This window comes from Cuculus canorus, chromosome 1 (genome assembly GCF_017976375.1).
Source record: "Cuculus canorus isolate bCucCan1 chromosome 1, bCucCan1.pri, whole genome shotgun sequence".
NCBI classification, from domain to species: Eukaryota; Metazoa; Chordata; class Aves; order Cuculiformes; family Cuculidae; genus Cuculus; species Cuculus canorus.
This window is the reverse complement of record NC_071401.1, coordinates 66,538,307-66,552,336: the sequence shown is the minus strand read 5'-3', so window position 1 is coordinate 66,552,336 and position 14,030 is coordinate 66,538,307. Positions and strand designations below refer to the sequence as shown.

General features: G+C 38.0%; 1 protein-coding gene across 2 annotated transcripts in view; it reads left to right on the top strand.

Annotated features, from left to right (window-relative positions):
- The window catches only part of TMEM182 (transmembrane protein 182), a 38,871-nt gene that overhangs the window by 116 nt on the left and 24,725 nt on the right, over positions 1 to 14,030 (top strand). The window contains exons 2-4 of one of the 2 annotated variants that reach the window (XM_054056294.1): positions 3,146 to 3,420; positions 10,204 to 10,303; positions 11,633 to 11,731. In XM_054056294.1, coding sequence (XP_053912269.1) covers positions 3,361 to 3,420; positions 10,204 to 10,303; positions 11,633 to 11,731 — 259 coding nt within the window. In that variant the 5' untranslated portion in view covers positions 3,146 to 3,360. Of the gene's footprint in view, positions 1 to 3,145; positions 3,421 to 9,470; positions 9,808 to 10,203; positions 10,304 to 11,632; positions 11,732 to 14,030 lie in introns of those variants that run through there. The other variant, XM_054056289.1, reaches the window with a different exon arrangement.

The window sequence follows — 14,030 nt, the reverse complement described above, 5'->3', positions numbered from 1 at the left end:
AAGGATCCGGTCGTGTTTTCATGAGGGAGTAGTTACTGTTACAAAAAGTGGACTATTTTGATCGAAACTCAAGTAAAGTTTCGTCTAAGCAATTGTGGTTTTTGGAAGTTAAGACAGGATGTCCCTCTGATAGCATTGTGTTCTTTTATAGAATCATAAAATGGTTTGGGTTGGAAGGGACCTTAAAGGTCATCTAGTTCCACCCCCCCTGCCATGGGCAGGGACACCTGCTGCTAGTTCAGGTTGCTCAAAGCCCCATCCAACCTGGCCTTGAACACCTCCAGGGATGGAGCAGCCACAGCTTCCCTGGGAAACCTGTGCCAGTGCCTCACCACTCTCATGGTGAAGAAATTCTTGCTTATGTCTAGTCTCAATCTGCCCCTCTCCAGTTAATACCCATTGCCTGTAGTCCTTTCACTACAAACATTTATAAACAGTCCTTCCCCAGCTTTCCTGTAGGTCCTCTTCAGCTACTAGAAGGCCGCTATGAAGTCTCCTTGGAGCTTTCTCTTCTCCAGGCTGAACAAGCCCAACTCTCTCAGCCTGTCCTCACATGGAAGGTGCTCCAGCCCTCTGATCATCTTTGTAGCCCTCCTCTGGACCTGTTCCAACAGCTCCATATCCTTCTTACATTGAGGATTCCAGAACTGGACACAATACTCCAGATGAGGTCTCACAAGAGAGGAAGAGAGGGGCAGAGCCAGTTCCCTCGCCCTGCTGGCCACTCTTCTTTTGATACAGCCCAGGATACGGTTGGCCTTCTGGACTGCGAGTGCACATTGCTGGCTCATATCAAGCTTCTCATCGACTATCGGCCCCAAGTCCTTCTCTGCAGGGCTGCTCTCAATCACATCGTCCCCCATCCTGTATTGAAATCGAGGATTGCTCTGACCTAAATATGAGATGCACAGATGGATGTGATTGTCACGTACAAAATATCTTTATGTTGCACGCAGACAGGATCTTTTTACATAGTAGCTGCTACACCAGCTTACACAATGAAAGGGCTGCAGTTTTAAATAATCAAACAAACAAACAAAACCCCCCAAAATGCACAAGAGACAACTGATCTAGGGAATGGGAGATGGTTTAAACTTGTTTTTAGTTATTGTCAAGAGGAAGCTTTTGAAAAATGATAATTACTTAAATTTTAAAAGTTAGCACCAGTTGATAAAGTTTGAGAATGGTCAGTCAATAACTGATAACAGGATAATTTCAGTTCTGTCTTCGTGTTTTCAGAAGAAATAAACATCACTGGATTGAGAGTCATTAACAGATTCAGGTCACAAATAAGGAGAAACTAATATGTTTTTCCATGTGGTTATGAAGAATTAAGCTCACCGTCCTAGCTTCCCCTTGTCCCCCAAACTGGAAAGCAAGACGTATTCTTATATACGCAGCTTATTTTTAGGATACCAAGGCAAAGCTTAGTCTAACATATGTATAGGGACAAAGAAGTTATCAAAATCTCCAGAACAACTTAGTTGTTTAATGGCCCATTGACTATGATATTTTATACTTGATTGATTGGTTTAATCAATACGTCCTATTAATTTAGCTCTCTAAGGCCATTTTGAGTAACAAATACTCTTAGTGAGATTTTTTTTAAATTCTGGATATAACTTTAATGGGGGTCACAGTTGCATATATTTCGTCTGAAATGGACAAAATGGTTACAAGGTATTGAACTATTAGAGTATCATGGTAATTGACACTATGTTGTCTGCCCAATATTGCATTAATTTTACTCTTGGTCATTTTGTTTCTGATAGAAAAAATAGAAAAGGCTTGAATATTCGTCAGAGGAAACTATTAAAGAGATGGATGATTCGAAAGTGTTGCAAGGGCTTAGGTACTGTTCCTGGAGTATGAGGCAGATTGACTTTTGTGCAAATACTGAGCCCAAGTGAAATTTTTGAGGTTCTATCTATGTAAAGGTCAGTTTCTGCTGTAAGTTTCAGAAACCAGGGTAAAATAAAGGTACTTAAAAGACAGAAGGAATGTTTCTTACACTGACTGGATTCTGGAGACTGGATTGTTCTCAGCCTTGCTTAGTGAGCTGTTCTTGCCTCAAATGATGAATGTGAGAACTAGTAAGCAAGGGAATGTCTGAAGTTCGGGTTGCTAATGAGGAGAAGAGTTGAGGGATCTGCAACCCTTTGCAAAGAACATCCACTGTGCTAAATGCTTGGTGTCACCTGCCAAGCAAGGGGTTGAGGCAGCCTGCAGCTGCCCTTCCTTAGCCAGCTATGTGGCAGTGTGGGCTCTAAGCCGTGACAAATTGAAAGCACTGATGGAAGTCATCTGAAATCTCACAAAGTTTTGAAAAAATATCCTTTCATTCCTTCAATGGAAGAATTTTAAACCCTATAAATTCTTAATTGAAGTTTATAAAATACTTTTGTAAGACAGATCTAAGACAACTACAGCAATTTATTGCAGTAAATGGAACATTTTCTTGGATTCCCACATTACAAATAGGTAAGGTCAAGATTCCCAAATGTACAATTTGTCATCAAATTTAGCGAATCTAAGAATGACTTATTTCATTCTGGTTTATCGCTTCAGATCAGTAGGGTAACATTCAACAGTCATTTCATCTTTTCATATATAAATTGAGCCCACTAGAAAAAGTTACAGTCCGGTGGTCCAGAACATTTTAAGAGCTACTGTGAATGAACTTGAGTTTGGAAACTGTTGTTAATCTTAAAGACATTTGAAGTGTAATCTTTCTGAAAAGATCTGCAGGTTTAAGGCATGTGGAAAGAAACCTTTTAATTGGTTCCACCCTCAAAGCTTTCAGTGCTGGTGGGCATGACAGAGTGACTTAGAAAGCATTTCTAGGAGTCTTGTTAAAGGAAGCTATTATTTCAGTCATTGAACCTAGTGCTTCCCTTCTGGAATGTTCCGTCACAGCATGAATAAGACCATGTAGCTTTCCATGTTTCTTTTAACTAATGTTTAACAGTTAAAGTAAATATGCCAGGAATGATTTAGATCCTATTGATCGTGCTCTGGGGCAAAGGATGGCCTAGACGACTCCTGTTGGCTCCAATCTATTTCCTGTTTAAAACTAGAGTACCCTTATTTCATGCATGCATCTGCAGCCTATGATCTTTCTTTTTTTTTTTTTTTTTACCCTCAGGAGCTCTGCAAAAGCTGGAAGTGTACAGAAAGGACTGGAGGCTGGTTCCTCAGGGCTCCTGAATAAACTAAAAAAATATGTACCAAAAAATGTCTGTGCAATAGATGGAAAGAGTTACTGCCTCAGCTTTCTCCCATGGTACGACCCATGTAAGACAACAGTAAAAACAGTGAAGAAGGGTGCAGCTCTTAATTTCTGACTAATTCCATGAGAAAATGGCTGGAACACCACTTAAAATCATGCAACTCTTGTCATCTGTGAAAACTGCACGTGGGGTGAGTAATTCCTTTAAAGCCTTCCAGGAAATACTAGTGGTATTGACTTGGCTTTCTTATCATTTTAAAAAGAGTTTAGAGCACTAACCAATGATGTGAGGAACTCAGATGCACCTTCTTCTCTCTCTGGTGGTTCTAATTATTTTGTCCAACTTGCAGAGACATGGATTCATCACACTTTGAATCAGTGTTATGACTCAATTAAAAAGTATTCTGCCTACCCATATTTTTGTCTATTTTATCCAATGTGCATTTAATGTAAGACAAAATACAGAATGGGATATATGAAACTGAGTGACCCACTCGCAGTCACACTGAAGCTTTCTCTTCTTTTCTGTGGCTGAATAAATCTGTGATACTTTGTAGAATGTCAAAGTCCTGAGCACTGAGGAGATATGAGTCAGGGTCCAAATGGAATATACGCTTTGCAGCTTTGTTCATCTGAGAGGCTGCAAGTCTGTTGCCTATTCCTAGAGATGTGTAACAATGGATCCTGGGTACATAAAAATGTGTAGATATGGTGCCTCATAAAAAAGATTGTTCTTGTTGCTTTATTAGAATTCCAGTTGAAGCTGTTGCTGTTTATGGGCTGCTTCTGTCCTTAGGTCAGAAGAACAGCAGTTCTGTCTCTTTGTGAGCTTAGTATAGCTCATGCAGAATGAATGACTCAGTGATACCTGTGTTCAGAATGGCTTGATTTCATCCATGTGGAGAGCACTCGTACTCTCTACGATTTCTGCTCCTGTTTCACACGAGCCAGCGATGGGCCCTTGCTACAAAGAAGGTGTATAGTATGCTGGTCTGCATTAGGCAAAACGTTGCCAGCAAGTTGAGAGAGGTGATCCTTCTGCTCTAGTTAGCACTGGTGAAGCCATACTTGGAGTGCTGGGTCTTATTCTGGGCTCCCCAGTACAAAAGAGAGATGAACTCAGTGAAGAGAGTCCAATGGTAGGCCACTAGGATGATGAGTGGGCTAGAGCATCTATCCTATGAGGAAAAGCTAAGAGAGCTGGAACTGTTCAGCCTGGAAAAGAGAAGGCTCGGGAGGATCTCTTAAATGTATATAAATACCTGAAGGGAAGGTATAAAGAGGACAGAAACATGTTCATTTTAGTGATGCCCAGTAACAGGACCAGAGGCAATGGGTGCAACCTGAAAAACAGGAGGTTACCTCTGGACATGAGGAAACACTTTTTTACTATGAGGGTGACTAAGCACTGGCATGACAACAACATGGTTGCCCAGGGAGGTTTTGGAGTCTCCAGCCTTGGATTCAAAAGCTTCCTAGACATGGTCCCAGGCAACAAGCTCTGGGTGTTCCTACTTGAGCAGGGGGCTTGGACAACGTGACCTCCAAAAGTCCCTTCCAACTTCATTCATTCTGTGATTTGTGGAGATCTGTGTGATCTGTGATTCTCTGATTTAGTGTAGTATTAAGATTAAAGTGGTCATATCTCTTAACTAGTTATTCCAGGACCCATTTCAGTTCAGTAACGGGAAAGAAAACCCCAACAATGTAATTGTGCTTTTAGGGTTGATTCATTGCACATTGAAGTAGTCATCCAAAATTAGGTCAGTTGGACTGTGCTTTAGAAGTGCCAATATGACTTTAAAGGAAACCTGAAGTGACCAGCTTAATTGGAGACAGCTACCCTGCAGCTATCTAGTGTTAGGTAAGATGAATCCAGCCAATGGTTTAATGGACAAAGTGTACTATACTCTGTATGTCTGCCCAGCATGCTGCTGACAATTGATTGCGTAGGTACAATGGATAACATCCTGCCCAGCTGGAGAGGATGGACAGGATGAAGATCTGAATCAGCAGGTGAGACACTCCTTCGCTGTTCAAGCTGTTTTTCTTCAACAGTAAATGGACAGTGAGGTCTCAGAAGGATTCAGCTCTGAGGCAGCTGCTGAAATTGTTTCTTGGTGTGTAGTGAGACATGGAGACTGTTCTAATAGGCTGTTTTTAGATCATGGACCTATCTGCCAGCACAGATAAGGAGCTGCGTGCCAATTCCAAGCATACACACACGACATTTACTCAGTCACACAAAACATGAACAAGCAAATAAACAACCTCTCCCTCCCATAAGCTAATCAAGCTTTTTCTCCTTCAGATGGAAAAGGAAGAAAGAAACAGCCAGCTATTGTTTTGTTGATTTTTTGTCTTCTTTTCTAGTTTTAAAGACAAGGAGGGGCTCAGATACTATATTGAAGCAGAAGCTATTTAGGTACATAAATAAACAAAACACGCAGATTTAGGAGTTAGTTTAGCCCTATCTATCTGGAAAAGAAAAATAAACAAAAAAAATCATAAAACTTTTGCCAGCTTTGTTAAATGAGATTGAGTCCATCCATTTTGTGAAGGCCTTCAATCTTCACACTATGAATCACCAAAACCAATGAATGTTGGGCTTAACTGTCCAAATTGATTCTATGTTAAAACTGATTTAATTATATCATTGTCATTAGAGTAGGAACAAATTAGGCCAAGACACTTTCATTTTAAAATGCCGGTCTTTCTGTAGAAATTTAGGCGTTTCGGAAAGAGCTGGGGAATTACCTTGTTTAAGATTCAGAACAATGATTGTTTTGGCTTGATAAGCCTGTTTTCACTGCTTTGAAAGTTTCTCTCTTCTGTTGGGGAACCATCAGAATTTAATTGAATTGAAGAAAAAGCGCGCTGCGACTTTCTGTGAGTATGTATTCAAGTAGTGGATAACATGAATTTTTAAGCTGACATAACAAGTCTTAACATGGCTTCTGATTTCATTCCTGACATAGCCAGGCATAATACTGGAGATGTTACAGTATTTGGAAGGTAGCACTGCCAGAGAATGTGCCATAAATACAAAAGTGAATAATTAGATTATCTCCTCTCAGGATGAACATGCTGAGACCAGAGTGCATGTACAGTATATTAAAAATAAATACTTGTACTGCACAGGCAGTGATTCAGCTGTCATTTGGATTCAGTGAAACTTTTAATACAAAGTAGGTTCAGTGAAGCTACTCCTGAGAGTAAGTTAATCTCATGCAGAAATGGGTTCATGGGGTCACTGACATATTTCTGACCTGATACCAGGTAGGTGCAATAAGACTGAAACAAGCTATTTTATTTCTTTTAGTATTTGTGGTTCAGTGGCTGAGTCAGGAGAGTAGAGTTCTCTGTCTATATCTAGTGTAACATTGAAAAAGTCATTCACCATTGTGTGGCACAGTTTCCTTAGCTATAGATATGAATAGCAGTGCATAACTGTCTTTGAAAAGAACTTTCAGAATTGTAGAGTAAAACATGAGAGTGAACAGTGTTTGTATTATTTGCACTGTCAAAATTCACCAACTTCAGATTAGTCCCCTCCTGCAGTACACATACATAGCTGTGTGCAGCTGGTACTTTGAAGCTTATAAATACATGTCCTGTAACACTGAAAAATAATATAATTCAAGAAGAGCCAAATACCATTATGTTAAACAGCACATAAGAATTAATTCAATTTTATCTGGTTTGGGTTTTTTTTTAATGGATATAATGAAGAACGTTGTATCATTGATTTTAATCTGTGATTATCTACATCTCTGGATTTCACTGAATAAAATTTCTTGAGCTTTGGGCCAGTCCTTTGTAAAGCCACCCATGCAACAGCAGTATGGCTGGGAACTCCAGCCCACCGAGTGGGATTCAGTTCCCAATTCAGACCTTTGCGTTCAGACAGCTCTGTGTGAGATATGGATCTGTGCTGCTGACAGGAGTCGACGGAGGTCTGATTAAAATTCTCAGTAGTGTCTCCAGAATGACCTGACCAGCTAATGGAGACTGGTTTCAGCCATCTAAACAGAGGTATCTACCATCACGTTTAGGTGATGTAAACCTGACCTGCAGCTGTCATTCAGGAAAGATGTGGGTCTCTTCTAACTCCCTTGTCATACCTGCTTAGCAAATGGAGATGCCTTAGATGTCCTGGATCATCCAATGGTGGGAGATGACTGTGAGGTAACTCTATTGCTCTGTCCAAGTTTGATTCTGTCACCATTGCGTAGGCTTCTAGTACCATTTGAAGTGAAAGAGGGTACCTAAGACCACTATGTAGGGCTGGAAGATATGGTTAAAACTGGGGGAGAAATATGCCTTTCTGGAGTGACAGCTAGCAGCATACTGTGGTAAATAGCTAGAGCTAGGTGTCCACCTGAGTGATTGAAATGATCTCTCTGAGTGTAATCTAGGTTGTTCTGAACCGCTCTCCAAGCTCCAGTGACTGTATTGATTATAAAGGAAAGACATCTAGCTCATGTGAAATTATCTAAATTTGGGCACATTAATCCTGAAGAGAATCCTGTGTTTTGGTGGTTTTTTTTGCTATGTTGGACACATTAGAATAAATAACATAGCAATTAATTAGAATAGAATATTTTAGTTGGTAGGGACCTACAACAATCATCTAATCCACTTGCCTGAGTACTTCAGGACTGACCAGAAGTTAAAGCCTTGTTGTAATCTGCAAGTAATCCTTTCCTAAAATGTGACTCATTTTATTTTATAGCACATCCTGTGTGTTCATCTTTTTCCTGAAGACTTTTTTTTTTCTTTACTAAAGAACAATAAGAAATCACTTTTCAAAGTGGTGTTTCCAAACATCACTTTCTGCTTTATCAAAATGAACTGCATCAGTGGCTGTTAGGGAAAGAAAATATGTCAACAAGAGTCTGTTTGGCTGAAAATTCATTTACATTCATTTACTGTTCTGCATACACTGAAACTGTGCAGTGCAAAAAGGCTACAAAATATTAGATATGCTTGTGTGTGAAGTTAGTATGTGTATGTAACTTCATATACAGGTTTCTACAGATTTTCTCATTCAAGTCTTTATACAGGTTTGAATAAAATACGGCATGTAATAAATGTGAAGATGGTGTTAGATAAAGTAGTGTTATAAAAATGCTCAAGAACACATCTCTGGTTCATCTATCTGGAAACAAGGAAAGGTAGTAGTAACAGTGTTTTCCTTGCTCTCATTCAGCACACTCCGCGCTGTCTGAAAAGATAGTGGGACATATATCTGTTGCAGTAAAATTTTGTGACAAATGATTCTGCAGTAAACTGACTTCATCTTCTCTTGATCCCAGCACTTCCCAGTAGGGAATGTCAGTGAAATGTTTTCTACTCTGGTGATAGTTAATGCCCATGAAATTTTGTTAGGTAAGGACTGAAGGATCTGGTGCATAGTATAAACTCAGTAAATCTCTATGGGAACGTGCATTTTTATCCACTAGAGATGTTCAAGAAGGGCTGCTTGGCATGAAAATAAGTTGTTAGAAGAGCCTTTTTATTGTGTAGTAAGTCCTTGGAGTTTAAATGTGTTATCTCATCCCAATCCAAAATGGCCAAAGTACACTTTTAGGAAAGTTTCTTCACTTTAAAAATGCTGATGTTTCTTTATCAGGTGCTGGGAGGAATTTTTAATTGTGTACATTTGTTATATATTCAAATAGGATGCATCTGAATAAATAAAGCAGTTCAATGCTTAGTTTAGTGTTGTTAAAGCTACTACTTTAATGGTAATATGTAGATTTTTTAAGCTAACTGGATTTGTAATAGAAGTTAGGATATTTCAAAGGCATCTCTGCAATTTGGCTACCATGTTTTTCACGTTCCTTAAAAAAATCTCAGTCTTCATTTACTAACATGAATTATACTAACTTCCAAAGTGGTGTGTGTGTTTCCTTCCTCACTAGCAGCCAAGGAAACTTTCACCACCAAGCCTGAACTTAAGAATTCCTTGCTGCTACTGTGCACCCTGTAATGTGGTTCACGTAGATGGGCATAGCTGTGGCATTGCGTGCAACTCCATTGCCATCTCCACTGATGTTGGTACACCAGCTGCAATAATATTTCAAGTCAATCCCTGATTACTTAGGGGAAGGTCAGCTATTTCTGACTGGCCTCACCCAGACAGAGAAACAGAACGAAGCTCTGCCATCAGTGTCCTAAAATAGAAGGTTCTTTTCATCTGTCAGTCTTGAGTCAGCCGCATGGAACACAAATTAGGAGGCACAAATCGACTCATAGGGCATTGGGAAATACAGGCAGAAAGTCAAAGGAAGAGAAACTTCTTCAGATATGAGCTGCCTTCTCCGAACAGCTTTTTAGTCACTTTCCCATAAACATTATTTATTTTACTGGTTCTTAAGTAATTTAAAAAAGTGGTTCCTTTTTTCTGTTTTTTTTTTCAATTAATTTCAATAATGAAGCTGAATGTGGGGATATTTTTTGGAGGCTTCTTCGCGGCTCTGGGAGTTTTGCTTTTCTTGTTGGCATTTGGAACTGATTATTGGCTTCTAGCTACAGAAATAGGAAGGTGTTCAAAAGCACCTGAAGATGTTGGGGTTAGTATGGACATTTTTATTTATAATGAGAATTATGTATGTAGGTTTCTTGGGTGTGTTTATTTTCTAAGAACTTAATTCTGTATGGACTTTTGAATATGCTCATTTTGACCTTCTGGATGCTTACAGAATTGCTTAAAAATGTCTTGTAACCAGTTGTAATCAACTCTAAAATTAATTTATTTTTCTTTTATGATGCTATTGTTACAAATTTACATTCCTTCAAAGAAAATATAACTGTTTAAATATGCTATAGCTAATGTAATATTCAGACAGGCTGTGTTTCATTATGAAGATGGTGCATTTTACCTCAGCATCTAATTTCAGTTAAATTTTATTCTTTCAACCATTTAAAAATTGTAAGACAACGGCTTCTTCTTTATTTTTTCCTTATAGGGAGAACAAGCCACTTTCCATCATGAGGGTTTCTTTTGGAGGTGCTGGTTTAGTGGAAATGTAGGAGAGAATAATTCCAGCATGTGGAATTTCTGGTATAGTAAGTAACTTCTTCCTTTTAGGCTATCTGTAGTAGTTCTTAAAAATGTTGTGGTTTTATTTTCTGTCTTATTCATCACTAGATTTCATATGACTTCTTCAGTGATCAGGTTCTTCAGCTATCCTGAAATAAATTCTTGACAAACCTTTTTGTAATCTTTACTAGAGGAAAGCCTGGGACAAAGTTGTATGTGTTTATCAGCTTACACTGTGAGTGTTATTGGTGTCCTGTTACCTGAGTCCATTCTTCTTAGGATAGTATCTTGCCACTTATTGTTAAACAAACTTTTTATTTCTGCAACATAGAGAAAAATCACTTAATGGTTAGGATGGTCTGTGCATTTTCGCTTGGAGAGTTTCTCCAACTAGTGCTACGAGTAGGTTAAGGAGGCTGTGGGCAATTCTACTGTAAAAATGCTGTAGCACAGATCATCTCCCGAACAATTCCCCTACTAAATTTACAGATGACTCTTGGTTCTCTTTCACTATATACCAGGATTATGGAAGATCAGGTAGTATTTTACAACCAGGATCTTCCATGAAGAAGAAGTCAAGCAGAATTTCTTCCCCTACCTCTGAGGTACAGACCTCCCTCTCCTTAGTACAATATTTCCATAATTCCTCTGAAAAGCAGGTGCCATCATACAAATCTGACATTCATAACCCGTCTTTTCCTAAAGATATTGTTTGATCTTAGGCAGCAAATGTAATATTCACTATAGTTAATTTCCCCTTGTTATTTGTCTGGAGAATTCTGCTGCCAGGAATCTGAATTTAAATGTAGTTTAAGCTATAGTCAGCCCTTATCTTTTGCAAGGAAGAAGGTGATGGTTTATAAGCATTTAATATAAAAGGTGAATTAACCCTTCTCTGGGGATATTGATTCCATAGACTAAACTCATATTTGTTGAGATTGTAAACTTTCTGACGTTGCTTGATATTTTTCATTGTTTTTTAACAAGGGAAAAAGTAATTTCCTAGGTTTGAGTTTTTTGTGGGACATGCAACAATGAGATGGGCATAATTAATCCTCACAAGAGAAAGATACTTATGCCTATAAAAGCATCTGTATGCTTTGCATATAAATTGCGGTGTGCCTTCAGGAAGGCTGCTTTACTGTTCCCACAGTACAAATCTGTGTTGCCCTTTAAGGAATATCATTGGCTGGATAACAAGACTTGTATCTCTTACCAGACCAAATCCACTGTCAGCTATTGCCTGGGAAAGAACCTGGAATCTTGACCTCAGTTTACCTAGTTAAAGAACAGGCTTAAAATATTTTATTGTTAAGGCAGTATAATATTAATTTGTAACTTTCTTTCACTTTTAGCTAATCAGTCACCTTCTAAGAATTGTACACATGCTTACCTGTCACCATTTCCTCTTATCCGAGATGAACACAACTCAACCTCCTATGACTCTGCGATCAGTAAGTATTTTTTTGTCTGGAAATGGATATATGCTTAGAGTTTTAAGAAAACAAATTGGATGCTTCAGTATAAAACAGGCTTAACCTTCCACACAGAATAATGAATAGAGTTTTGGTGCTTCATACTTCTCATTATTTTATGTGTATTTAAACCACTATTTAGCAAAGCACTTAAATAAATGCTTAGCTTTAAGTATGATGGCAAAATGGAAGTAATTTCTAAAGCAAGAACTATTTTCTTTTTTGTGCTTTTTTAACCAAATGAAAAGCACCTTCCTTGGGCTGAATACATTAAACAAATACTTCTTCTCATGTATTCTAGTAAAACTGGTTTTTTGTTAAATAAATAATCACATGTGGAAATACATTGCATTTTTACTTTATGAGGAAGGAGGAAAAAGGTCTTGATACTGCCTAAGTTTATTCAACTAGCTCAGATAAGCTGCACTGACCGCTGGATGTGCCATCTTCGTTCCATTGTCCCTTTAGGGAGCGAAAGCTCTGCAATTACTCTAAACAGTGTGTGCTATACGTGAACAATGTAGCCTAAGATTGTAGCAATGGGTGCTTTTGTTTTCTGGACTAAGCTTTTTTAAATAGGTATATTTTCTCTATAATAGTTTAAAATACTATGGTAAACTGAGATATTAACACTAAGAAACTCTAGTGCAGTAACAGGGATACATATATGCATATATATATTGAAGATATGCAGTAATTGAAAATATTATGTTTGAATAATGCCCAGAAATCTGTTTCTATAACTCGACTTAAAAACATCGGTCACATTTCATCAGATCAAGGGCTTTATGCAAATTTATTTTAAGTAAATCACTTCTAATACCTATTTCATATGACTGTAAATAGCCACCAATGTGTGGATGCTGCATATCTCTGAGCCTGCTGACTCAGTGATTTAAGTGATCTCTTCCTGTCCTGAAGCTATAATTATGCCTGTATTAACTTTGAGGTGTCTTCAGAATCCAATTTTTCTGCTACAGATGTGAAAACAAAATTAGTTGGACTGATAGCATTTCTGTTAATCTTCGGAAGTATTGAACTGTTTGTCCAGGCAGAATTCAGACCTCACCATTCAGAGCTCTGATCTCTAACTTGACAGCACATCTAGAACAGTTTATCATTCCATTTGAAAGTGGAAGAGTCACCAGCTCTTAATAATCCAGACAGAGTTTATATTCCACTGTTCACTCATACATTCACAAAGGATCTTTGAATTGTATTGCATGATTACACAGAGGTGGACAAACAAAGAATAAAGAAAGGAGAAGGAATATCATCAAAAGTTTAATTAATTTTAGTTAATGTTTGCTGAAAGAACCACTACTCAAATATAATTTTCTTGTCTATATTTCATATTAGGAGATTAAAAATAGACAGAACTGTGTTATAGATGCTGGGCCAGGTATAGTATATTCAGAGCCATTCTTGCTATATAAATAGAAACAGTTGGATTGCTTTTGAGCTCATTAAAACTGAAGAGGGTGTTTTTAAATGTCTCCAGTTCATTTTCAGCATCCAAGCTGAGTTATTTACTAGAGCAGGTGCTTGCTTGTTCAAGCCTTTTTCAAAACTTTTTATGAAAGAGATTATGTCATGATCTCTTCTGTTAGCTGAAAACTTATTTCTCCTTCAGTCTAGTTTGACAGTCCTGCCCATGATATTTGGCAAACAAGTTTTCAAAGTCTTGCTGCAACTGCAGTTGCTAAATTTAGAAATACTAGAAGGTTATCCTCCTTTTCTTGATTTGCAGTGGAGGAAGTACTTCTATGTGAAAAACAGTGGCAATAGCCCAAGGTCTGGTTTTATGAAGAACAAGATTCCATCAACTATTTGAACATCAAGTTGGCTACATCTAATACCTTACACCAACTAAAAGTAGAACAAATGGGCGTTACCAAAAGATTGAAATTATTGTCCCTTTTTTTGGTTCTGCTACTGTTTCTGGATGCCCTTTTACCATTTTCGTGGCTCATTTCAAAATCTTCACTTTTGAGGATTAAAAAAAGAAATCTTCCACACAGGTGTATGACTGTGCTTTTAGCAAGTCTCTCAGGTCCTATTTGAATTAGGAGTGGATAAGAAGAAATATTCTGCCATGTGAAAAATAGTTAGTTTGCTCTTTCATAGAAAAATAAACAGCTGAATAAAAAGCTTTGAACTTCATTAGAAAAATAAAACGTCTGTGCAACACATTTTTTTCTAAAAATCTCTAACATTCTGTTAACAAAACAGTTAGTTTCTGAAAAAGCAAAGGCACAGGGTTTCTTTTACAGACCGA